Source organism: Heterodontus francisci, chromosome 35 (assembly GCF_036365525.1).
Source record: "Heterodontus francisci isolate sHetFra1 chromosome 35, sHetFra1.hap1, whole genome shotgun sequence".
Taxonomy (NCBI): Eukaryota; Metazoa; Chordata; class Chondrichthyes; order Heterodontiformes; family Heterodontidae; genus Heterodontus; species Heterodontus francisci.
In genome coordinates this window covers 57,755,215-57,782,215 of record NC_090405.1, presented here as the reverse complement: position 1 = coordinate 57,782,215, position 27,001 = coordinate 57,755,215, and the positions used below count along the sequence as shown (strand labels likewise).

The 27,001-nt window shown below is 43.7% G+C and overlaps 1 protein-coding gene across 14 annotated transcripts in view; it reads right to left on the bottom strand.

The window, feature by feature from the left end:
• The window catches only part of LOC137350732 (leucine-rich repeat-containing protein 49), a 422,174-nt gene that overhangs the window by 38,726 nt on the left and 356,447 nt on the right, over positions 1-27,001 (bottom strand). For 11 of the 14 annotated variants that reach the window (XM_068015697.1, XM_068015702.1, XM_068015700.1 and 8 more), the window contains one exon: positions 7,869-7,978. In XM_068015697.1, coding sequence (XP_067871798.1) covers positions 7,869-7,978 — 110 coding nt within the window. The other 3 variants (XR_010969477.1, XM_068015708.1, XM_068015706.1) reach the window with 3 other exon arrangements.

The window sequence follows — 27,001 nt, the reverse complement described above, 5'->3', positions numbered from 1 at the left end:
ATTGAGAACAAAATATACCAGGTTATAAGGTTTACAGGAAAGATGGGGAATTTTTTTTAATTCATTCATGGGATATGGGCGTCATTGGCTAGGCTAGCATTTATTGCCCATCCCTAATTACCCTTGAGAAGGTCAAGGTGAGCTTCCTTCTTGAACCGCTACAGTCCTTAGGGTGTAGGTATACCCACAGTGCTGTTAGGAAGGGTGTGCCAGGATTTTGACCCAGCGATAGTGAAGGAACAGCGATATAATTCCAAGTCAGGATGGTGTGTGGCTTGGAGGGGAACTTGCAGGTGGTGGTGTTCCCATGCATCTGCTGCCGATGTCCTTCTAGATGGTAGAAAGGTGCTGTTGAAGGAGGCATGGTGAGTTGCTGCAGTGCATCTTGTAGATGGTACACACTAGTGCCACTGTGTGTCGGTGGTGAAGGTAGGGAATGTTGAAGGTGGTGGGTCGGGTGCCAATCAAATGGGCTGCTTTGTCCTGGATGGTGTTGAGCTTCCTGAGTGTTGTTGGAGCTGCACCCATCCAGGCAAGTGGAGAGTATTCCATCACACTCCTGACATGTGCCTTGCAGATGGTGGACAGGCCCTGGGGAGTCAGGTGGTGAGTTACTTGTTTTAATTGGGGATTTTCAGTTTCACATAGATTGAGATAAGCAGACGAGATTGATTCCAAGGATGAGGGGTTTGGTCTTATGAAGAGAGATTGAACAGTTTAGGCCTTTACTCTCTAGAGTTTAGAAGAATGACAGGAGATCTAATTGAAGTATATGAGATGATTAAGGGGATTGACAAAGTAGACGTAGAGAGGATGTTTCCTCTGGTGGGGCAATCTAGAACGAGAGGTCATAGTTTTTGAATAAGGGGTAGCAGAGTTAAAACGGAGATGAGGAGTAATTACTTCTCTGAAAGGTTCGTGAGTCTGTGGAATTCACTACCCCAGAGTGCGGTGGATGCCGGGACATTTGAGGTGATAGACAGATTTTTAATTAATAATGGGTTGAAAGTTTATGGAGAACGGGCAGGAAAGTGGAGTTGAGGCCGAGATGAGATCAACCATGATCATATTGAATGGCGAAGTAGGCCCAAGAGGCTGAATTGCCTGCTCCTGCTCCTAGTTCTAATGACCTTATGAGCTCATGTCAGAAAGGTAGTGAAATTTCTTGAGTGTGTCCAGGATCATTTCCTGCAACAATATGTCCAAGAGCCAACAAGGGGTTATGCGATATTAGATTTAGTAATGAGCCAGATTTAGTTAACATCCAAATGATTCATGAACATTTATTTAATAGTGATCATAATATGATCAAGTGCAACATAGTGTTTGAAAGGGAGGAATGCAAAACAGCTCCTAAGATACTAGATTTAGGTAACGCTAACTTCAATGCGATGAGACAGAGACTGTCCATACTAAACTCAGCAAATCTGTTAATGGGTAGAGTCATACAGAAACAGGCCCTTCGGCCCAAAGCGCCTGCACTGACCATCAAGCAACCGTCCTAACGAAACCCATTTCCCCGCACTTGGCCCGTAGCCTTGTATGCTATGGTGTTTCAAGTTCTCAACTAAATACTTCTTAAATGTTGAGTGTTCCTGCCTCTCCCACCCCTTCAAGCCATGTGTTCCAGATTCCAACCACCCACTGGGTGAAAGAATTTTTCCTCAACTCCCCTCTAAACCTCCTGGCCCTTACCTTAAATCGATGCCCCCTGGTTATTGACCTCTCCGTTAAGGGAAAATGTTTCTTCCTATCTAACCTATCAATGCCCCTCATAATTTTGTATACCTCAATCAGGTCTCCCCTCAGCCTTCTCTGTTCCAAGGAAAACAACCCCAGCCTATCCAGTCTCTCTTCACAACTGAAATGCTCCAGCCCAGGCAACATTCTGGTGAATCTCCGCTGCACCCTCTCCAGTGCAGTCATAACGTTCCTATGGTGTGGTGACCAGAACTGTACACAGTAGTCCAGCTGTGGCCTAACCAGCGTTTTATACAGCTCCATCACAACCTCCCTGCTCTTATATTCTATGCCTCGGCTAATAAAGGCAAGTATCCCATATGCCTTCCTAACCACCTTATCTACCTGTGCTGCTGCCTTCAGTGATCTATGAACAAGTACACCAAGGTCCCTCTGACTCTCTGTACTCCCAAGGGTCCTACCATCCATTGTATATTCCATTGCCTTGTTAGTCCTCCCAAAATGCATCACCTCACACTTCTCAGGATTAAATTCCACCTGCCACTGCTCCGCCCATCTTACCAGTCCATTTATATCCTCCTGTAATCTAAGGCTTTCCTCCTCACTATTTACAACACCACCAATTTTCGTGTCACCTGCGAACTTACTGATCATACCTCCTATATTCACACCTAAATCGTTAATGTACACTACAAACAGCAAGGGTCCCAGCACCGATCCCTGCTGTACACCACTGGTCACAGGCCTCCATTCGCAAAATAAACCTTTGACCATCACCCTCTGCCTCCTTCCACTAAGCCAATTTTGAATCCAATTTGCCAAATTGCCCTGGATCCTATGGGCTCTTACCTTCTTAACCAATCTCCCATGCGGGACCTTATCAAAAGCCTTACTGAAGTCCATGTATACTACATCAACTGCTTTACCCTCATCTACACATCTAGTCACCTCCTCGAAAAATTAATTCAAATTTGTTAGACACGATCTCCCCCTGACAAAGCTACGCTGACTATCCCTGATTAATCCTTGCCTCTCCAAGTGGACATTAATCCTGTCTCTCAGAATTTTTTCCAATAATTTCCCTACCACTGATGTTAGACTCACCGGCCTGTAATTACCTTGTTTGTCCCTGCTACCCTTCTTGAATAATGGTACCACATTTGCTGTCCTCCAGTCCTCTGGTACCTCTCCTGTGGCCAGAGAGGATTTGAAAATTTGTGTCAGAGCCCCTGCAATCTCCTCCCTTGCCTCACATAACAGCTTGGGATACATCTCATCTGGGCCTGGGGATTTATCCACCTTTAAGTCCACTAAAACAGCTAACACTTCCTCCTTTTCAATGCTAATTTGATCAAGTATATCACAATCCCCCTCCCTGATCACTACACCTACATCGTCCTTCTCCATAGTGAACACAGATGAAAAGTAATCATTCAAAACCTCACTCACCTATGTCCTCCAGCTCCACACACAGATTACCACTTTGGTCCTTAATGGGCCCCACTTTTTCTCTGGTTATCCTATTGCCCTTAACATAATTATAAAACGCCTTGGGATTTTCCTTTATCTTGTCTGCCAGTGATTTTTCATTCCCCCTCTTTGATCTCCTAATTACTGTTTTAAGCACCCCCCCTACACTTTCTATACTCCTCTCATGCCTCCACTGTTTTCAGCGCTCCGAATCTGCCATAAGCCTCCTTTTTTTTCCTTATCCAATCCTCTATATCCCTTGACATCCAGGGTTCCCTTGACTTGTTGGTCCTACCCTTCACCTTTACGGGAACATGTTGGACCTGAACCCTCACAATTTCCTTTCTGAATGACTCCCAGTGATCTGATGTAGACTTTCCTGTAAGAAGCTGCTTCCAGTCCACTTTGGCCAGATCCTGTTTTATCATATTGAAATCTGCCTTCCCCCAATTCTGTACTTTTATTTCCGGTCCCTCTATGTCCTTTTCCATAACAACCTTAAATCTTACAGAATTATGGTCATTATCCCCGAAATGTTCCCCCGCTGCCACTTCTACCATTTGTCCGGCTTCATTCCCTAGGATTGAGTCCAGTACCGCTCCTCCTCTTGTAGGACTCTCTATGTGCTGGCTCAAAAAGCTCTCCTGAATGCACTTGAAGAATTCCGCCCCCTTTAAGCTTTTTTCACTAATACTATTCCCTCCAATATAGGGGAAGTTGAAATACCCTACTATCATCACCCTATTATTTTTGCACCTCTCTGAGATTTGCCTACATATCTGCGCCTCTATCACTCCCTGATTGTTTGGAGGCCTGTAGTCAAGTGATTGCCCCCTTTTTGTTTTTAACTTCTTCCCATATGTTCTCATTAGAGGAACTTTCTAAGATATCATCCCTCCTTACTGCAGTAATTGACTCTTTAATCAACAGTGCAATGCCACCTCCTCTTTTACCCCCTCTCCTATCATGTCTGAAGATTCTATGCCCTGGGATATTAAGCTGCCAGTCCTGCCCTTCTCGCAACCATGCCTCAGTGATAGCAATAATATCATATTAGTAACTAGGTAATTAGGACTAGTAACCCAGAGACCCAGGGTAGGTTGCTCTGGGGACATGGGTTCAAATCCCACCACAGCAGAAGGTGGAATTTGAATTCAATTAATAAATCTGGAATTAAAAAGCTAGTCTAATGATGGCCATGAAACCATTGTCGATTGTTGTAAAAACCCATCTGGTTCACTAATGTCCTTTAGGGAAGGAAATCTGCTGTCCTTACCTGGTCTGGCCTGCATGTGACTCCAGACCCACAGCAATGTGGTTGACTCTTACATGCCCTCTGAAATGGCCTAGCAAGCCACTCAGTTAGGACAATTAGGGATGGGCAATAAATGCTGGCCTGGCCAGCGACGCCCACATCCTATGAATGAATAAAAAAAATATTCCCATGTGTTAATCAACGCCCACAATTCATCTGCCTTACTAGTAAGACTCCTTGCATTAAAGTAGATACAATCCAGCCTTGCATTATTGGCTTGAGCCTTAACAGGTCTATATTTACTCTGCCCTCTAGACTGACTTAGCTTCTCATTTATATTTGATTGTACATCACCCCCTACTGTGCTTCCACTCTGTATCCCAACCCCCTGCTAAATTAGTTTAAACCCCCCCAACAGCACTAGCAAACCTCCCAGCAAGGATGTTGGTCCCGTTCCGGTTCAGGTGCAACCCGTCCAACTTGTACAGGTCCCACCTTCGCCAGAAACAGGCCCAGTGATCCTGGAAACTAAAGCCCTCCCCACTGCACCATCTGCTTAACCATGCATTCATCTGCTCTATCCTCCTATCCCTATACGCACCGGGAGTAATCCAGAGATTACAACCTTTGAGGTCCTACTTTTTAATCTGCTACCTAGCTCCCTAAATTCCTTTTGCAGGACCTCTTTCTACCTATGTCATTGGTACCGATGTGGGTAAAATGTCAAAAGATCAGTTTTCAAGATATTAAGGGGAAAAGATGGGATAGATAGAGGGAAACTATTTCCACTGGTTGGAAAGTCTAGGAATAGGGACACTGTCTAAAAATTACAGCCGAAATTTTCAGGAGTGAAAGTAGGAAATGCTCCAACATACAAGAGCCGGGATTTTACTGAGCTCCCGATGTCAGGCTCCGTGGTGGGGTGTGCCGGAAAATCGTTTAGGCAGCGGCCCGCCACAGAATCAGACACTGGGAGTGCCGGGCGCAATCTACCCGGTGATGGTGAGGCTCCGTGGCGGCTCCCCCCCTGTTCCCCCCCACCCCCCACCACTCCTTGGCGACGGGACCCGGCTTTGAATATTGAAATTAAGCAGATGAATAGATATAACTAAATTTCACTCCAATCTTACCTTCGGGCCGCAATCTTCTGAGCGGTGGCCAGCACCACCGTGCCTTCACTTTCCCGTTCAGGGAAAGCAGGCACCACAGTGGTGGAGAAGGGGGGAGCTTTTGATTTTTAGTGCTAGGCGGGGTGGGGAACGGGGTCAGATCTACAGTACTACTGTAGGGGATGGTGGGAAGGGCTGATGTCTGCACTTTGTTCAGTTTGGGGGGGGCGGGGGTGGAGGTCAAGTGTTGAAGGTAAGTCTCTTGATGGGGGTTAGGGCAAATATTAAATGTAATTGTTATTGGGGGTGGATAAGGGGGTGACAAATTTTTGATCGGTACAGTGGGGGGGGTGGTATAACTTTAAAAATGTAAATTAGCCAGCAGGGTTGGCTGCCCTTTAAAAATGGTACCAGCTCCTGTGCTCAGGCAGCTGATGCCATTGCCGGCGTCAAAGAGCCCGCTGCTTCGACATGATTGTGGCAGGTGGCCGGGGGGGGAGGGACGGCCCGACCGGCACATTGTTGTGGGCCACTGCAGTTGCAAAAAATCCAGCCCAAAGGGTGGTAGAAGTTTGAAAATCCCTTCTGCAAACAGCAATTGAAGCTGGATTGATGGATTTTTGTTATTCAGAGATATTAAGTGATATGGGCAAAGGCGGGTGCATGAAGTTAGGTTGCTCATCAGCCATGATCTCATCACATGGCAGAATAGACTCAAGGGTCGAAGTGGCCTCTTCCTTTTCCTCTTCCGATGAGATGCATGGCGAGTTAGTTAGTCTGTGTTAGCATTCTGATAGGAGAAAGTCCAGTAAGTTGGTTCAGGAACTAATAGTAGAAGTGGGAATCAGGAGCAAGGCCTCGGTCTGAAAGAGTGGAGGAATACAGGAGACAACTGAGCATGAAGGCGAGCCAAATAAACGTGCAGAATAGTTATTGAGAGTCTGCGAAACAAGACATTTTAGCCCAGAAGCCGGTGAAATGAGAGTGGATTTTTTTCTTCCTGTTCCCCTCTTTTCTGTCTCTCTATTTCCTCCTTCTTCAGAGTTTTTTTTCCCATCATTTGTTATCCCTTTCTTTTGTCTGCAACTTCTTAAGTGCTGTTCTTGAATTTTCTGTCTTTTTAAAAAAAATGCTTTTTCTTCTTTTTCCAATTGAGCTGCCTCATGAAGGGGTAGGAAGTATTTTGCCACAGGGAAGGCCATGGGAGGAAGCGAGTGAGCTCCACAGCATTTGGGGTCACAAAATGAACTTATGATCACAGGCTTGGATCAATGGGACTGTGGTCAGTTTTGGACAGTAGCAAAGCCCTGGGACATGCAACTATGGTTAAGATTCTTCCCAAATTTACGGTACACATCCATTCCTGCAACAGGAGAAAGCCAGGTCATTTAATCTCATCCTCCAGAACACCTACCCACACTGTCTTCCCATTACAGCGTTTAGCTGTTTCTTAAATTAGCCAAATGTCTTGGCCTCAATTGCTCTTCTGAAAACCTGTTCACTTTTGTGTAAAGAAATACTTCCTGATGCTCTGTCAAACTATGAAACTGTGCTTTCCTGCTCTGCTGCCCTTGAGGCGGCCCAACTTATCAAGTCATTTTTCATAGCTTTTTCCTAAAACACTAGGAGTCAGCCTCCTCATTATTCTTTGCAGTTTTCCTAGGGCCTGTATAGTACTGCACAGCTTTCTGGAGATTTGAACAACTGTTTGGCACAGTACAGCACAGTACCTTTTGCTTTCTTTATTGACGCCTCATGTTGTTTGGTCAAGTCATGCAACAAACTATAAGTCTCTTAATTTCTCCCCAGGAGAAGAGTATTCACTATTGTAATGTATGGAACTGCAGCAGCCAATTTGTGCACAGCAGGATTCCACCAACAGCAATGAGATAATTTTTTTTGATGTTGGTTGAGGGACAAATATTCACAGGACACTGGGAGAACTCACTTGTTCTTTGCAAATAGTACCGTGGGATCTCTTATGTCAACCAGAGTGAACAAATTTTTAAGTTTCATCTGAAAGACAGCACCTGCAACAATGCTTTCTCAGTACTGCACTAGGAGTGCCAGTCTGGATTTTGTGCTCAAGTCTCTGGAGTGGGACTTAACCTACAATCTCTGACTGAGAGATGAGTGTGCTACCACTGAGCCATAGCTGACACAGCACAGCTTTCTCTACACTGTCCCATTAAGCACTTCAAGGGAGGTACAAGAAGGATTACATGTAGAATAAAGCTGAACCTTTTTACAAAATGCTAAAATACTGCAGTGGACATTTCTACTGCATACAAACTGATCGTTTAACTATACCATCATAAACTGTTAACTCTTACTTGATTTCTCCCAGCAATGAAAGCAACCGAGGCTGGGGAAGATCTGAGGCAGCCACACGTGCCAAAATTCCAAAAAGTCGCTCACCCATTACTATATCCATGGGAGTTACCTGTTACAGATTAAAAGAAAAATATTGTGCTTTAACCCAAGTATATTAAGGACACTGGCAACAAACATTTTCACATTATATTGGTACAAAATGATGAAGGTCCCAATGAAGCCAATGGAAGAAATGTATTGCGTTAATCCTGAAGCAGAGAGTTGTAAACATTTCAGTCATCCTTCCACCCAAACTAGGGACAAGCAATGTTTATACAAACACATAAAATACTTTATCTTATGGATGTATTCTAGAATATTAAGAATTAACCAAAAATTCCATTACAACTTTAGAACATAGGGATGATGTAGGGGATGGTAAAAAAAAAATTGAATTGATTTGGTTGGAGTTCAGGAATTAGAAGAGAAATGTTACTCCACTGGAAGTCTATTTTGACCACCAGAAAGTGAAAAGGAGACAAAGAGATATCGAGACAAAGGAGAAAAAGTCCAGAAATGATAAAGACAAACTAATGGGTAACTAATTATCCAAAGATGGATGGGTTAAAATAACACATGGAGCATGAAAAGGGAGGAGTTTATACAATGTCTGTAAGATTGAAATCAGTACATTTTTAGTCCAACAAGGAAATAGGTTTTGCTTGACCCAACTCTAAGAGTGGGCAAAGTACATAATGTAAGGGTAAGGGAGCATCTGAGAAATAGTTCTTTTTATTTGTTCTTGAGATGTGAGCATTGCTGGCAAGGCCAGCATTTATTGTCCATCCCTAATTGCCCCTGAGAAGGTGGTGGTGTGCTACCTACTTGAACCGCTGCAGTCCATGTGGTGTAGGTACATCCACAGTGCTGTTAGGGAGGGAGTTCCATGAATTTGACCCAGCAACAGTTAAGGAATAGAAAAATACTTCCAAGTCAGGATGGTGTGTGGATTGGAGGGAAACATGCAGGTGTTGGTGATTCCATGTGTCTGCTGCCCTTGTTCTTCTAGGTAGTAGAGGTCGTGAATTAGAAGGTGCTGCTGAAGGAGCCTTGGCGAGTTGCTGCAGTACATCTTGAAGATGGTACAGACTGCTGCCACTGTGCGTCGGTGGTGGTGCTCTCGGACTACCGCAGTTCTCATAGTGCTCTGTCTCCCCATCTCTCTCCACTGCTGCTTTATCCCCGCTGCGTTCTCGGACCACCTGCTGCTCTCACAGTGCTCTCTATCCATCTCTTTCAGAATTCTCATCCTGGTTTATAAATCCTGCCATGGCCTTGGCCGGCCTTACCTCTGCGATCTCCCAATTCCTATGTCCTGTCCCAAATGTTCCATTGGTGATGGAACCTACTGATGCCATAGTCTCATTCTATGAAACTCCCTCCTGAAACTTCTCTGCCTCTCCAATAACAAAAACCTCGATTTATATGGCAGCTTTAATGTAATTTAGAAGTCCCAAGGTGCTTCACTGGAGAATTATAAAGCAAAATTTGACAATAATGGCGGCTTGTAAGAAAGGTACTTCAATGATCATGGGTGATTTTAATCTAGATATAGATTGGATTGGCAAAGGTAGCCTGGAAGATGAGTTTATAGAGTGTATTCAGGACAATTTCTTAGAGCAGTACATTCTAGTGCCACCAGGGAACAGGCCATTCTAGACGTGGTAATGTGCAATGAGACAGGATTAATTAAATGACCTCATAGTAAAGGAGCCTCTAAGCAAGAGTGATCATAACATGATAGAATTTCACATTCAGTTTGAGGGTGAGAAGTGTGCATCTAAGACTAGTGTTTTAAACTTAAATAAAAGCAATTACAAGGTTATGAAGACAGAGTTAGCCAAAGGGAACTGGGAAATTAGGTTAAAAGATAGGACAGTTTAGAAGCAATGGCAGACATTTAAGCAAATATTTCATAACTCTCAGCAAAGATATATTCCGGTGAGAAAGAAAGACTCTAACAGAAGGATGCACCATCTATGGCTAAATAAAGGAGATAAATATAGTATCAAATTGAAATAAAAGTGCACAATTCTGCTAAGATTAGTGGTAGATCAGAAGATTAGACAGATTTTAAAAACTAGCAAAGAATGACTAAAAATAGCAAGAAATTAGAGCATGAGAGAAAGCTAACTAGAAATATAAAAACAGATAGTAAGAGTTTCTACAAGTATTTAAAAAGGAGTAATTCAAGTAAGCATTGGTCCTCTAAAGAGTGAGTCTGGGGAATTTATAATAGGTAACAAGGAAATGGTGGAAGTGAACAGCTATTTTGTGTCGGTTTTCACTGTAGAAGACACAAAAATATCCCAAAGATACTTGAAAAGCAAGAGATAAAGGGAGGGAGGAACTTGAACAAGGTACTGGGAAAACTATTAAAACTGAAGGCTGATAAGTCCCCAGGACCGTTCCGAAGGGACGGGCGATGGCCTCTGTTGCCCTCAGCCAAATAGTTGGGTGCTGTATGGCCGGCACAGACACGATGGGCCTGTTTCTGTGTTGTATAACTCTATGACCTGGTAGCCTGCATCCTAGGGTCTTAAAAGAAATGGTTGCAGAGATAGTAGATGCATTGGTTGTAATTTTCCAAAATTCCCTAGATTCTGGAAAGTTCCCATCAACTTGGGAAGTAGCAAATGTAACTCCTGTATTCAAGAAAGAAGGGAGACAGAAAGCAGGAAACTATAGGCCAATTAGCCTAACATCTGTCATACAGAATATGCTCAAATCCATTATTAAGGTTATAGCAGGACATTTAGAAAATCATAATGCGATCAGGCAGAGTCAACATACTTTTGTGAAAGGAAAATCATGTTTGACTAATTTATTAGAGTTCTTTGAGGAAGTAACTAGCAACATGGACAAAGGTTAACCTGTAGATGTGGTGTCCTTGGATTTCCAAAAGGCATTCAATAAGGTACCATATCAAAGATTATTACACAAAATAAGAGTTCATAGTGTAGGGGGTAACATATTAGCATGGATAGAGGATTAGTTAGTTAACAGGAAGTAGAGATAGGGATAAATGGGTCATTTTCAGGTTGGCAGGATGTGACTAGTGGAGTGCCACAGGCATTAGTGCTGGGGCTTCAACTATTTACAATCTATATAAATAACATTGATGAAGGGACCGAATGTATGGTAGCTAAATTTGCAGATGACACAAAGCTAGGTAGGAAGGTAAGTTGTCAAGAGGACATAAAGAATCTACAAAGGGATATTTAGATAGATTAAATGAGTAGGTAAATATTTTACAAATAGAGTATAATGTGGGAAAATGTGAGCTTGTCCACTTTGGCAGTAAGAATAGAATGGAGAGAGACTGCAGAACCCACTGATACTGAGGGTTCTGGGTATCCTGGTACATAGAGTCATAGAATTATACAGCACAGAAACAGGCCCATCGGCCTATCGTGAATCACAAAAGGTTAGTATGCAGGTACAGCAAGTGATTAGGAAAGCAAATGGAATGTTATCATTTATTGCAAGGGGGATCGAATATAAAAACAGGGAAGTTTTGCTACAGCCTAACAGGGCGTTGGTGAGACCACATCTAGAGTACTGTGTACAGTTTTGGTCTCTTTACTTAAAATAGGATAAAATTGCATTTGTAGCAGTTCAGAGAAGGTTCACTCGACTGAATCCTGGGATGGGGAAGGGTTATCTTGTGAGGAAAGGTTGAACAGGTTGGGCCCATATCCACTGGTGTTTAGAAGAATGAGAGGTGATTTTATTGAAACATATAGGATCCTGAGGGGACTTGACAGGGTGGATGCTGGAAGTTTGTTTCCACTTCTGGGCGTGACTCGAACTTGGGGACACAGGTTCAAAATAAAGAATTTTTTTTCTCTGAGGGTCATTGGTCTGTTGAATTCGCTTTCTCCTAGAGGCTGGATCATAGAATATATTCAAGGTTGAGTTAGATAGATTCTTGATAGACAAAGGAGTCAAATGTTATGGGGGGACAGACAGGAAAGTGGAGTTGAGGCCACAATCAGATCAGCCATGATCTTGTCAAATGGCGGAGCAGGCTCAAGAGACTGAATTGCCTACACTTGCTCCTAATTTTATATGCATGTATGTATGTAACGAGCAGTGCAAGGGCGTATCAGGATGGATGTTCAAAAGCTTGGTCAAAGATACAAGTTTTAAGGAGCGTCTTAAAGGAGGAAAGAGAGGTGTAACGGCAGAAAGGTTTAGAGAGGGAATTCCAGAGCTTAGGGCCTTGGCATCTGAAGGCACGGGCACCAATGGTGGAGTGGTTAAAATTGGGGATACTCAAGAATGCCAGAATTAGAGGAGTGCAGATATTATGAAGGATTGTGCATCTGCAGGAGATTACAGAGATAAGGAATGTGGAGGTATTTGAAAACAAGTATAAGAACTTTAAAATTGAGGTGTTGCTTATCCAGGAGTCAATGTACGTCAGCGAGCATAGGGGTGATGTGCAAACAGGACTTGGTGTGAGTTAGGTTACGGGCAGCAGGGTTTTGGATGACCTCAAGTTTATGAAGATAGAACATGGGAGGCCAGCCAGGAGTGCAGTCTAAAGGCAATAAAAGCATGGATGAGGGTTTCAACAGCAGATGAAATGAGAGAGGTGCGGAGTCGGGTGATGTTACGAGGATGGAAACAGGCAGTCTTTGTGATGGTGTGGATATGTGGTCAGAAGCTTATCCTGGGGTCAAATATGACAAAGGTTGCGAACAGTCTGGTTCAGAATCAGACAGTTCTCAGGGAGTGATGGAATAGGTTGCTGGGAAACTGAGTTTGTAGTGGGAATGAAGACAATGGTTTCAGTCTTCCCAGCATTTAATTGAAAGTCATTCATGTTCATCCTGTATTGGATGTCGGACAAGCAGTGTAACTTGGAGACGGTGGAGGGGTTGACAGAGGTCATGGTGAGGTGGACCTGGGTGTCGTCAGTATTTTCGGATGATGTCAACGAGGGGCAGCATGTAGATAAGAAATAGGTGGGGGCTAAGGATAGATCCTTGGGGGATACCAGAGGCAATGGTGCTGGAGTGGGCACAGAGCAATTATAGTTGATTTTCTGTCTACAATTAGATAACTAAGAATGGAACCTGAGTGCAGTCCCACCCTGCTGGCTGACACTGGAGAGGCACTGGAGGAGTATGTTTGGTCAACTGTGTCAGACTGCAGAAAGGTCGAGAAAAAAGAGGGATAGTTTACCTTTCTCACAGTCAGATCGGATATCATTTGTGACTTTGTTAAGAGAATAAGAGCCACACCTCTTTAAAAATTGCAACCCAGGCTTTTGGTCTACTTATCTTTCTGTTCTCTGCTTGGCACCTGCTTTCCTTACATCCATTAGTGAAGCGCCTTGGGGTCGTTTTTAACATCAAAAGTACAATATAAATTCTGTTGATGTGAGAAAGCACTTCCTTGTACAAAGAGTAATTAATATCTGGAATAATTCCTGGGTAGAACAGAGATAGCAAAAACTTTGGAATGATTCAAAAAGTAGTTGGATACTCTGCCTTCTTCAGATGTTTGAGCTCAATGGGTTCAATAACCTCCCTCATCTGTCTTTATATCTGTGGGGTTAATGAACTTTATTTCAAGTTCACTGAACATTGTAGGTAAGAATGGCTGCCATTAAGCAATAAAATATAAAAACTTTGAATGGTCTAAAAAGCTTTCTAGTTGGCAAGTTTTAGGTTTTGTTGGTCAAATGGCTGCTACATTGAAAGCTGCAATCCTATCAACTAAAAATAATCCTTGGTGGATACAAAGTACCATGAAAGAAAGAACTTGCATTTATATAGCATCTTTCACAACCTCAGGATGTCCCAAAGATCTTTACAGTCAATGAAGTGCTTTGAAGTGCAGTCACTATTATAATGCAAGGAAACGTGGCAGCCAATTTGTGCACAGCAAGGTCTCACAAACAACTAGTGTCTTTTAGTGATGTTGATTGAAGGATAAACATTTGTCAGGAGTTTAGGAAAACTCACCTGCTCACTTTCAATATAGAGCCATGGGATCTTTTATGTTTACACGAGAGCGCAGAAGGGGCCTCAGTTTGATGTCTCATTGAGAAACGGCACATCCAACAGAGCAGCACTCCCACTGTAATGCCCTCCATGAGAGCAGCACTCCTACTGTACTGCCCGTCTGACAGTGCAGTGCTCCCTCAGTACTGCCCCCTGACATTGCACCACTCCCTAAATACTGCCCTCCAACAGTGAAGTGCTCCCTCAGGACTATTTCTCCGACAGGGCAACGCTCCCTCGGTACTGCCCCTCCGACAGTGTAACGCTCCCTGAATGTAGCCCCTTTGACCATGCAGCACTCCCTCAATACTGAGGCTCTGACAGTGCATCACTCACTCAGTACTGCACTGAGGTGTCGTAGAATGATAGAATGGTCAGAGCACAGAAGGAGGCCATTCGGCCCATCATAGGCATGCCACTTCTCTGTGAGAGCAACTCAGCTAGTCCCCTTCCCTTTTTCCATAGCCCTGCAAATTGTTTCTCAGGTGCTTATCCAATTCCCTTTTGAAAGCCACAATTGAATCTGCCTCCACCATACTCGCAGGAAGTGCATTTCAGATGCTAACCATTTGCTGCGTAAAACATTTTTTCCTCATGTTGCAGTTGGTACTTTTGCAATTCACCTTAAATCTGTGTCCTCTAGTTCTCGGCCCTGCTGCCAATAGGAACAGTTTCTCCCTATCAACTCATGTTAGACCCCTCATAACTCTGAATACCTCTATCAAATCTTCTCTCAACCCTCTCTTCTTTAAGGAGAACAACCCAGCTTCACATATCTATCCATGTAACTGTAGTCCCTCATCCCTGGGACCATTCTCATGAATCTTTTCTGTATCCCCTATAAACCCTTACATCTTTCCAAAAGTGTGGCGCCCAGAATTGTACACAATTCCCCAGCTGAGGCTGAACAAATGTTTTATAAAGGTTAACCATGGCTTCCTTGCTTTTTTACTCTATGCCGTTATTTAAAAAGCTCAGGATCTTGTATGCCTTATTACATAGAATACATAGCAGAGAAAGAGGCCATTCGGCCCAACCAGTCCATCTCAGCGTTCATGCTCCACTCCAGCCTCCTCCCATCTTTCCTCATGTAAATCTTTCATTGTATCCCTCTATTCCCCTCTCCCTCATATGCTTGTCTAGTTTCCCCTTAAATGGATCTATACTATTCGCTTCAAACATTCCTCGTGGTAGCAAGTTCCACATTCTCACTACATTTTGGGTAAAGAAATTTCTTCTGAATTCCCTATTGGATTTCTTGAAGATGATCTTATATAGACGGCCTCTATGCTTTTCCCCACAAGGGGAAACATTCTCTCTCTATCACTCTATCAAAACCTTTCATTATTTTAAAGACCTCTATTAGGCCACCCCTCAGACTTCCATTTTCAAGAGAAAAGAGACCCAGCATGTCAATCCTTTCCGCATATGTATATCCACACACTTCTGGTATTATCCTTGTAAATCTTTTCTGTGCCCTCTCTAGTGCCTCTATATCCTTTCTACAATATGGCGACCAGAACTGCACGCTGTACACTAAGTGTCATCTAACCAAGGTTTGATACAGGTTTTGCATAACCTCCCTACTTTTCAATTCAATCCTGCTAGAAATAAAGCTGAGTGTTTGATTTTTAAATGGCCTTGCTAACCTGTGGCGCAACTTTTAGTTATTGGTGTATTTTACTCTGAGATCCCTTTGTTCCTCTACCCCACCTAGACTTGCACCTTCCAAGTTTTATTTTTTTCTTTCATGGAATGTGGACGATGTTGGCAAAGCTAGCATTTGTTGCTATTCCCTAATTGTTCTTGAGAAGGTGGTGGTCAGCTGCCTGCTTGAACCACTGCAGTCCATCTGGTGTGGGTACACCCACAGTGCTGTTAGGGAGGAGTTCCAGGATTTTGATCCAGTGACAGTGAAGGAACAGCGATATATTTCCAAGTCAGGATGGTGTGTGAGTTGGAGGGGAACTTACAGGTAGTGGTTCTCCCATGCATCTGCTGTCCTTGTTGCAGGTTTGGAAGGTGCTGTCAAAGGATGTGTGGTGAGTTGCTGCAGTGCATCTTGTATCGGGTACACACGGCTGCCACTGTGTGTTGGTGGTGGAGGGAGTGAATATTTAAGGTGGAGGATAGGGTGCCAATCAAGCGGGATTGTCCTTGATGGTGTCGAGCTTCCTGAGTGTTGTTGGAGATGCACTCATCCAGGCCAGTGAAGAGTATTCCATCACACTCTTGACTTGTGCTTTGTAGATGGTGGACAGGCTTTGGGGAGTCAGGAGGTGAGTTACTCGCTGCAGAATTCCCAGTCTCTGGCCTGCTCTTGTAGCCACAGTATTTATGTGGCTGCTCCAGTTCAGTTTCTGGCAAATGGCAACCTCCAGGATGTTGATGCTGGGGAATTCAGCAATGGCAATGCCGTTGAATGTCAAGGGGAGATGGTTAGATTCTCTCTTGTTAGATATTGTCATTGCCCGGCACATGTGTGGTGCGAATGTTACTTGAGTAATAAGTGACCTCCCTATTCTTCCTATCAACATGTACTACCTTACCTTTATCTGTGTTGAACTTCATTTGCCAATTATTTGCCCATTCTGCAAGTTTATTAATGTCCTCCTGTAATTTGTTGCAGACCTCCTCAGTACTGACTATCCTCCCCAATTTGGAGTCATCTGCAAATTTAGAATTTGTGTTTTTGATTCCAAAGTCCAAATCGTTACTGTAAACTGTGAATAGCAGTGGACCCAGCACTGATTCTTGCAGCACTCCACCAGCACAGCCTGCGAACTTGAAAATGCCCCATTTATCCCTACTCTCTGCTTCCATGCTAATATATTAGCGCTGATTCTATCCGCCCTTATCTTGCATATCAGCCTTTTCTGTGGCACCTCATCAAGTGCCTCTTGGAAATCCAAGTATACTACATTTACTGAATCCCCTTTATCTACCCTACTAGTTACATCATCATAAATCTCCAATAAATTCATCAAACATGATTTCCCTTTTATAAAACCATGTTGACTTTGTCTGATCATACTATGATTTCCTCAGTGCATTCTTAAGACTTAACAATAGACTCCAGCATTTTCCCAATGACCGATGTCAGGCCAATTGGCCTGTAGTTCTCTGTTTTCTCTCTCTCTTTCCTTTCTTGAATAGCGGTGTTACATTTGCTAGCTTCCAATCCGCTGGGACCATTCTAGAATCTAGAGAATTCTGGAAAATCATAACCAGTGCACCAGCTATCTCTGCGGCTATCTCTTTTAGAACCTAGGATATAAACCATCTGGTCTTGGGGATTGGTCAGCTTTTAGTCCCTTTCTCCAATTCTTCTTATAGGAACATAGGAAATAGGAGCAGGAGTAGGCCATTCCTGGCAGATTGTCTACCTCAATACCATTTTCCCACACTATCCCCATATTCCTTGATGTGTTTAATATCAAGAAATCTATTGATCTGTCTCTTTAATATACTCAGTGACTGACTGAGTTTCCACAGCCCTCTGGGGTAGAGAATTCCAAAGATTCACCATCCTCTGAGTGAAGAAATTCCTCACCTCAGTCCGAAATGGCCTCCCTCTTATTCGGAGACTGTGTCCCCTGGTTCCAGACCCCCCAGCCAGAGGAAACATCGTGCCTACATCTACTCTGTCGAGTCCTGTAAGAATTTTCTAAGTTTCAATGAGATCACCTCTCATTCTTTGAAACTCTGGAGAATATAGGCCCATCTTCCTCAATCTGTCCTCATGAGACAATACCGCCATCCCAGGGATTAGTCTGGTGAACCTCCATTGCACGCCCTCTATGGCAAGTATATCCTTCCTTAGATAAGGAGACTAAAACTGTACACAATACTCCAGGTGCGGTCTCGCCAAAGCTCTATACAATTGCAGCAAGACTTCTTTACTCCTGTATTCATATCCTCTTGCATGTTCCTGTGAAGAAGAAGGATAAGTTTGGCAAGTTTCGGGAACCTTGGATAACGCGGAATATTGTAAGCCTAGTCAAAAAGAAAAAGGAACCATTCATTAGCGCGGGAAGTCTAGGAACAGACGAATCCCTTGAGGAATATAAAGACAGTAGGAAGGAACTTAAGCAAGTAAACAGGATTAAGGAAAATCCCAAGGCTTTTTATACGTATATAAAGAGCAAGAGGGTAACTAGGGAAAGGGTTGGCCCACTCAAGGACAGAGAAGGGAATCTATGCGTGGAGCCAGAGGAAATGGGCGAGGTACTAAATGAGTACTTTGCATCAGTATTCACCAAAGAGAAGGACTTGGTGGATGATGAGCCCAGGGAAGGGAGTGTAGATAGTTTCAGTCATCTCGTTATCAAAAATGAGGAGGTGTTGGGTGTCTGGCAAAGCATTAAAGTAGATAAGTCCCCAGGGCCTGATGGGATCTACCCCAGAATACTGAGGGAGGCAAGGGAAGAAATTGCTGGGGCCTTGACAGAAATCTTTGCATCCTCATTGGCTACAGGTGAGGTCCCAGATAACTGGAGAATAGCCAATGTTGTTCCTTTGTTTAAGAAGGATAGCAAGGATAATCCAGGAAATTATAGGCCGGTGAACCTTACGTCAGTGGTAGGGAAATTATTAGAGAGGCTTCTTCGGGACAGGATTTACTCCCCATTTGGAAACAAACGAACTTATTAGCGAGAGGCAGCATGGTTTTGTGAAGGGGAGGTCGTGTCTCACTAATTTGATTGGGTTTTTTGAGGAAGTGACAAAGATGATTGATGAAGGAAGGGCAGTGGATGTTATCTATATGGACTTCAGTAAAGCCTTTGACAAGGTCCCTCATGGCAGACTGGTACAAAAGGTGAAGTCACACAGAATCAGAGGTGAGCTGGCAAGATGGATACAGAACTGGCTCTTTCATAGAAGACAGAGGGGAGCAGTGGAAGGGTGCTTTTCTGAATGGAGGGATGCGACTAGTGGTGTTCCGCAGGGATCAGTGCTGGGACCTTTGCTGGGACCAGTGCTGGTCTGATTAGTAAGTTTGTGGACGACACAAAGGTTGGTGGAGTTGCGGATAGTGATGAGGATTGTCAGAGGATACAGCAGGATATAGATCGGTTGGAGACTTGGGCGGAGAAATGGCAGATGGAGTTTAATCCGGACAAATGTGAGGTAATGCATTTTGGAAGGTCTAATGCAGGTAGGAAGTATACAGTAAATGGCAGAACCCTTAGGAGTATTGACAGGCAGAGAGATCTGGGTGTACAGGTCCACAGGTCACTGAAAGTGGCAACACAGGTGGATAAGGTAGTCAAGAAGGCATACGGCATGTTTACCTTCATCAGTCGGGGCATAGAGTATAAAAATAGGCAAGTCATGCTGCAGCTGTACAGAACTTTAGTTAGGCCACACTTAGAATATTGCGTGCAATTCTGGTCGCCACACTACCAGAAGGACTTGGAGGCTTTGGAGAGGGTACAGAAGAGGATTACCAGGATGTTGCCTGGTCTGGAGGGCATTAGCTATGAGGAGAGGTTGGATAAACTCGGATTGTTTTCACTGGAACGACGGAGGTGGAGGGGCGACATGATAGAGGTTTACAAAGTTATGAGCGGCATGGACAGAGTGGATAGTCAGAAGCTTTTTCCCAGGGTGGAAGTGTCAGTTACTAAGGGACATAGGTTTAAGGTGCGAGGGGCAAAGTTTAGAGGGGATATGCGAGGCAAGTTCTTTACACAGAGGGTGGTGAGTGCCTGGAACTTGCTGCTGGGGGAGGTGGTGGAACCAGGTACGATAGCGACGTTTAAGAGGCATCTTGACAAATACATGAATAGGATGGGAATAGAGGGATACGGTCCCCGGAAGTGCAGAAGGTTTTAGTTTAGGCAGGCATCAAGTTCGGCGCAGGCTTGGAGGGCCGAGTGGCCTGTTCCTGTGCTGTGCTGTTCTTTGTTCTAAAGGCCAACATACCATTTGCCTTCCTAACTGCTTGCTGCACTTGACTTATGAACAAGGGCATCAACACTTCCCAATCTCTCACCAGTGAAGAAATACTCTGCATTTCTGTTTTTCCTACCAAAGTGGATAACTTCACATTTTTCACATGTTATATTCCATCTATCATGTTCTTGCCCACTCACTTATCCTATCTAAATCCCCTTTGCATCCTCCTCACAACTCACATTCCCACCTAGTTTATGTCACCAGCAAACTTGGAAACATTACATTTGGTCCCCACATTCAAATCATTGATATATATCAGGGTTGTCCAACCTTTTCACTTGGGGTGGTGGGCCACATTACAATTTCTGTCTTACATAGGGGGCTGGTGAGAAAATTTTAGAAAGATAAAGGCATTAAAATGTATCTTACCATTAATCAAATCATCAACCAACATGCATTTCTGTGAAGAAGCTTTAACTTATTGACTTACTTTCTCATCACTATGTTGGACACTGATTTAGTGAGATACTTAGCATTTTTTTACTTGTACAAGTCGTCCATGTTTGCCCGCACACTTATGGTGGTGATGTGGAGTATTCCAGATAGATGTCCATCTGTCAAAGGTGATTTTGATCACTCTCTTTCCTTATTTCACTGTCTCTCTTGCTGTGTCCCCCCCTCTCTGTGTTCCCCCTGCTGTGTTGTTCCTCCCTCATGTTGTTCTCACTCTCTGTGTCCCCCCTTTATCTTGCTGGCCCTCTCTCTCTCTCTCTGCTCCTCTTCTCTCTCTCTCTCTGTTCTCCCCCTCTCTCTCTGTCACCCCCTCTTTCTTTATTCCCTCTCTCTCTCTCTTCTCTCTCTCTCTGACAGTTGCAGGGAGTGGGAGCGTTCAGAACAGCAGCTTTGTGGTTGGTCAGTTTTTTAAAACATCACGCTGTCAGTTTCACAGCTGACAGGTGCTGAAATCGGGAACAGCGGCTTCTGAGCTTTGAACAGATTTGGGGTTTTCCGGCGGGCTTTTAAAAAAAGTCCAAACCCGCTGGAAAATTCCGAATCTGTCCGAAGTTGGGAAACCGCTGTTCCCGATGTCAGCACCTGTCAGCTGTGAAACTGACAGCATAATGTTTTAAAAAGCTGGTCTGGAAGAAGACAATGGAAAATTTCTCATCTCTGAAATACATTCGCAGGCCAGATGGAAACCTTTGGCAGGCTGGATCCTGGCCTGCGGGACCGTATGTTGGACAACCCTGATATAGATTGTGAATAGCTGGGGCCCAAGCACTGATTCTTGCAGTGCCTCACTCGTCACAGCCTGCCAACCTGAGAATGACTGGTTTATTCCTACTCTCTGCTTTCTGTCCGTTAACCAATTCTCAATCAATACCAATATATTACCCCCAATCCCATGTGCTCTAATTTTGCTTACTAACCTCCTGTATGGGATCTTATCGAAAGCCTTCTGAAAATACAAATACAGCACAGCCACTGGTTCCCCCTTATCCATTCTGCTAGTTACACCCAAAAAAAACTCCAACAGGTTTGCCAAACATGATTTCCCTTTCATAAATCCATGTTAACTCTGCCCTATTTTACGATTATTTTCTGCGTCCAGTTATCACATCCTTTATAATAGATTCTAGCATTTTCCCTACTACCGATATCAAGCTAACAGGCCTGTAGTTATCCGTTTTCTCTCTTCCTCCTTTCTTAAATCGTGGGGTTATCTTTGCTACCTTCCAATCTGCAGGAACCATTCCAGAATCTATAGATTCTGGAAGATGACCACCAATGTATCCACTGTCTCTACAGCCACCATTTTCAACACTGTGGGATTTATCAACTTTCAGTCCCATTAATTTCTCCAGGATTACTATTTTACTAATACTAATTTCTTTCAGTTCCTTATTCTCGCTAGTCCCTTGGTTCTCCAGTATTCCTGGGAGGTTTTTGTATCTTCCTCCGTGAACACAGTCAAAGTATTTGTTTAGTTTCTCTGTCATTTCCATATTCTCCATTATAAATTCTCCTGTCTCTGCCTGTAGTGGGCCCACATTTGTCTTTGCTAATCTTTTCTTTTATACATACCTATAGAAGCTTTTACAGTCCGATTTTATTTTCTTGCTTGTATGCTTTCATGTTCTATTTTCTCTTTCTTTATCAGTTTCTTGGTCCTCTTTTGCAGAATTCTAAAATGCTCCCAATCTTCAGGCTTACAACTTTTTTTATCTAATGCAATCCTTAACTTCTCTTGTTGGCCACGGTTGGATCACCTTTCCTGTTGAGTTTTTGTACCTCAAAGGAATGTATAAGTGTTGTAAACCATGTATTAATTTTCTTTAATAATAGCCATTGCCTGTCTACCATCATACCTTTTAATGTAGTTTCCCAATCTACCACAGCCAATTTGCATTTCATACCTTCGTAGTTTCCTTTGTTTAGATTTAAGGCCCTAGATTCAGATTGAACTACATCACTTTCAAACTTCATGTAAAATTCTATATATTATGGTCACTCTTCCCTAGAGACTCCTTTACAATGAGATTAATTAGCCCTTTCTCATTGTACAATATTAGATCTAAAATAGTCCGTCCTCTAGTTGGTTCCTCAACATACTGTTCTAAAAAAAAATTTGTATACATTCCAGGAATCTTAGCACTATGCACACAATGACAAAAGCAAAAATGAAGAGATGGGGTTCCTTAGGTCGGGCAGCATCTGTGGAAAGAGAAACAAAATTAACGTTTTAGGTCAAACTGATTCTACATCTAGATCTTCTGATCTAAGGTCCTTTCTTACTAATGGACTGATCTCATCCTTTATTAACTCTGTTCTCTCTCCAGAGATGCTTCCTTACCTGAGTAATAGCGCTACCCCACCTCCTTTTCCCTTTTGCTTATCCTTCCAAAATGTTGAATACCCTTGGACATTCAGTTCCCAGCATTGGTCATCCTGCAGCCACATCTCTGTAATGGCAATTCGATCATACTTGTTTACTTCCATTTGTGTCGTCAATTCATCTAACTTGTTGTGAATGTTGTATGCATTCAGATAGAGTGCCTTTAATTCTTTTTATTATTTTCGCAACCTCTTGCCTTATCTGCTGATATTAATTACCTTATGTTCCTCACTCTTAATAGTCCCTTGGTTAACCTTTATTTCTGGTATGTAATTTGCGTCTTCTACTCGAAAGACAGACACAAAGTACTCGTTCAACGTCTCTGCCATTTCCTCATTCCCCATGATAATTTCTCCTGTCTCTGCCTCGAAGGGACCAATGTTTATTTCAGCCACTCTCCTTTTTATATACTTGTTCCTGCTGGGGGACTTTAACGCCAGGGTTGGGGCTGACCATGACTCATGGCCCTCCTGCCTTGGGTGCTATGGCATTGGAAGGATGAATGAGAATGGACAGAGACTGCTGGAGTTGTGTACCTATCACAACCTCTGCATCACCAACTCGTTCTTTCATACTAAACCCTGTCACCAGGTTCATGGAGACACCCAAGATCACGTTGTTGGCACCAGCTGGACCTCATCGTCACAAGCCGAGCCTCTGTATCAGTGTCCAAATCACATGCAACTTCCGCAGTGCAGAGTGCGACACCGACCACTCCCTGGTGGGCAGCAAAGTTCGACTCAATTCAAAGAATCTTCACTCCAAGCAGAAGGGCCGCCCGCGCATAAACACTAACAGAATTTCTTATCTACAGCTGTTACATAAGTTTCTATATTCACTTGAAAAAGCTCTTCAAAACACTCCTGCAGGGGATGCAGAGATGAAGTTGGCCCACATCAGTGATACTATCTATGACTCAGAAATGACCACCTATGGCAAACGTGAGAAGCAGAATGCAGACTGGTTTCAATCTCACTTTGAAGAGCTGGAACCTGTCATAGCCACTAAGCGCACTGTACTGTTGTACTACAAGAAAGCCCCCAGCGAGTTAAGATCCGTAGCACTGAAAGTAGCCAGAAACGTTCCACAAAGAATAGCCAGGCGCTGCGCAAATGACTACTGGCAACACCTATGCAGTCGTATTCAGCTGGCCTCCGACACCGGAAACATCAGAAGAATGTATGATGGCATTAAGAGAGCTTTTGGGCCAACCATCAAGAAGATCACCCCCCTTCAAGTCTAAATCAGGGGACACAATCACTGACCAACGCAAGCAAATGGACTGCTGGGTGGAGCACTACCTAGAACTGTACTCCAAGGAAAATGTTGTCACTGATTCCGCCCTCAATGCAGCCCAGTCTCTGCCAGTCATGGATGAGCTGGATGAACAGCCAACAAAATCGGAACTCAGTGATGCCATTGATTCTCTAGCCAGTGGAAAAGCCCCTGGGAAGAATGGCATTACCCCTGAAATAATCAAGAGTGCCAAGCCTGCTATACTCTCAGCACTCCATGAACTTCTTTGCCTGTGCTGGGATGAGGGAGCAGTACCACAGGACATGCACAATGCCAATATCATCACCCTCTGTAAGAACAAGGGTGACCGCAGTGACTGCAACAACTACCGTGGAATCTCCCTGCTCAGCATAGTGGGGAACAGACTCCAGAAGCTGGCTGACCGCATCTACCCTGAGGCACAGTGTGGCTTTCGAGCAGAGAGATCCACCATTGACATGCTGTTCTCCCTTCGCCAGCTACAGGATAAATGCCGCAAACAGCAGATTCCCCTCTATGTTGCTTTCATAGATCTCACCAAAGCCTTTGACCTCGTCAGCAGACGTGGTCTCTTCAGACTACTAGCAAAGATCAGATGTCCACCAAAGCTACTAAGTATCATCACCTCATTCCATGACAATATGAAAGGCACAATTCAGCATAGCGGCGCCTCATCAGACCCCTTTCCTATCCTGAGTGGCGTAAAACAGGGCTGTGTTCTCGCACCTACACTGTTTGGGATCTTCTTCTCCCTGCTGCTCTCACATGTGTTCAAGTCTTCAGAAGAAGGAATTTTCCCCCACACAAGATCAGATGGCAGGTTATTCAACCTTGCCCGTTTTAGAGCAAAGACCAAAGTACGGAAAGTCCTCATCAGGGAACTCCTCTTTGCTGACGATGTTGCATTAATATCCCACACAGAAGAGTGTCTGCAGAGACTCATCGACAGGATTGCGGCTGCCTGCAACAAATTTGGCCTAACCATCAGTTTCAAGAAAATGATGTTGGGACAGGACCTCAGAAATGCTCCATCCATCAATATCGGCGATCACGCTCTGGAAGTGGTTCAAGAGTTCACCTACCTAGGCTCAACTATCACCAGTAACCTGTCTCTTGATGCATAAATCAATAAACGCATGGGAAAGGCATCTGCTGCTATGTCCAGACTGGCCAAGAGAGTGTGGGAAAATGGCGCACTGACAGAACACAAAAGTCCGAGTGTTTCAAGCCTGTATCCTCAGTACCTTGCTCTACGGCGGTGAGGCCTGGACAACGTATGTCAGCCAAGAGTGACGTCTCAACTCATTCCATCTCTGTTGCCTCCAGAGAATCCTTGGCATCAGGTGGCAGGACCGTATCTCCAACACAGAGGTCCTCGAGGCAGCCAACATCCCCAGCACATACAACCGACTGAGCCTGCGATGCTTGAGATGGCTTGGCCACGTGAGCCGCATGGAAGATGGCAGGATCCCCAAGGACACATTGTACAGCGAGCTCGTCACTGGTATCAGACCCACCGGCCGTCCATATCTCCGCTTTAAAGACGTCTGCAAACGCGACATGAAGTCCTGCGACATTGACTATAAGTTGTTGGAGTCAGTTGCCAGTGATCGCCAGAGCTGGTGGACAGCCATAAAGGCGGGGCTAAAGAGCGACGAGTCGAAGAGACTTAGCGGTTGGCAGGAAAAAAGACAGAAGTGCAAGGAGAGAGCCAACTGTGTAACAGCCCGACAACCAATTTTATCTGCAGCGCCTGTGGAAGAGTCTGTCACTCTAGAATTGGCCTTTATAGCCACTCCAGGCGCTTGCTCCACAAACCACTGACCACCTCTAGACACTTACCCATTGTCTCTCAAGACAAGGAAGCCAAAGAAGAAAAACTCTTACAACCTGTTTTCATATTCCTTCTAGTTTACTTTTATATTCTACTTTTTCCCTCATCAACTCTTTGGTCGCCCTTTGCTGGTTTCGAAAACACTTCCAATCCTCAGACTTAATGCTATACTTTGCAACATTATAAGCCTCCTCTCTTAATCTAATACTATCCTTAACTTCCCTAGTAAGCCATGGATAGATAGATCGTTCTTGCTGAGTTTTTGTTTTTAATGGAATGTATTTGGTTGAACATTTTGAATTGTTTCTTTAAATGTTTCCCACTGTTTATTTACTGTCGTACCTGTCAGTCTGTTTACCCAATCAATCTTAGCCAGCTCTCCCCTCATACCTATGCAATTGGCTTTAAGTTCAAAATTCTTTTTTGGCACTGGAGTATGTCGCTTCAAACTTAATATGGAATTTAATTATAATATAATCAATTTTCCCCCAGAGGATCTTTTACTAAAGATTACTAATTAAACTTGCCTCATTGCACAATACTAGATCTAAAATAGCTTTAGCCCTAGTTAGTTTTAAATGTATTGTTCCAGGAAACTGTTGCAAGAGCATTCTACAAATTCATCTCCCAGACTATCTTTGCCAATTTATTTTGTCCAGTCTATATGAAGATTAATGCCCCCACAATTATTACACGGCCTTTGTTACAAGCTTCAATTATTTCTTAATGCCCTGTCCAATGGTATAATTACTGTTAGGGGACCTCTAAACTACTCCCACCAGTGTTTTCTGACCTCTTTTATTCTTGATCTCCACCCATACTGATTCTAATTCTCGATCTTCTAAACCAAGATCCTTTCTCACAGCTGTCCTTCTGTCATCCTTTCCTATGAGGGCTACTCCGCCTCCTTTTTCCATTCTGTCTGTCTTTTTGAAATGTTGTGCATCCTGGAATATATTTTCCCAATCTTGGTCACCTTGCAGCCATGTCTCTGTAATAGCAATTAGATCTAAACCACTTGTCTCTATTTGTGCTGCTAGTTCGTCTATCTTATTACAAATGCTTCACACATTCAGATTAAGAGCCTTTAATTTTGTTTTACTGCTATTCTTTGCATGGTCCGTATTCACTGATGCGTTATTACCGTTAAACTCTCTGTCGCTTCCTGTC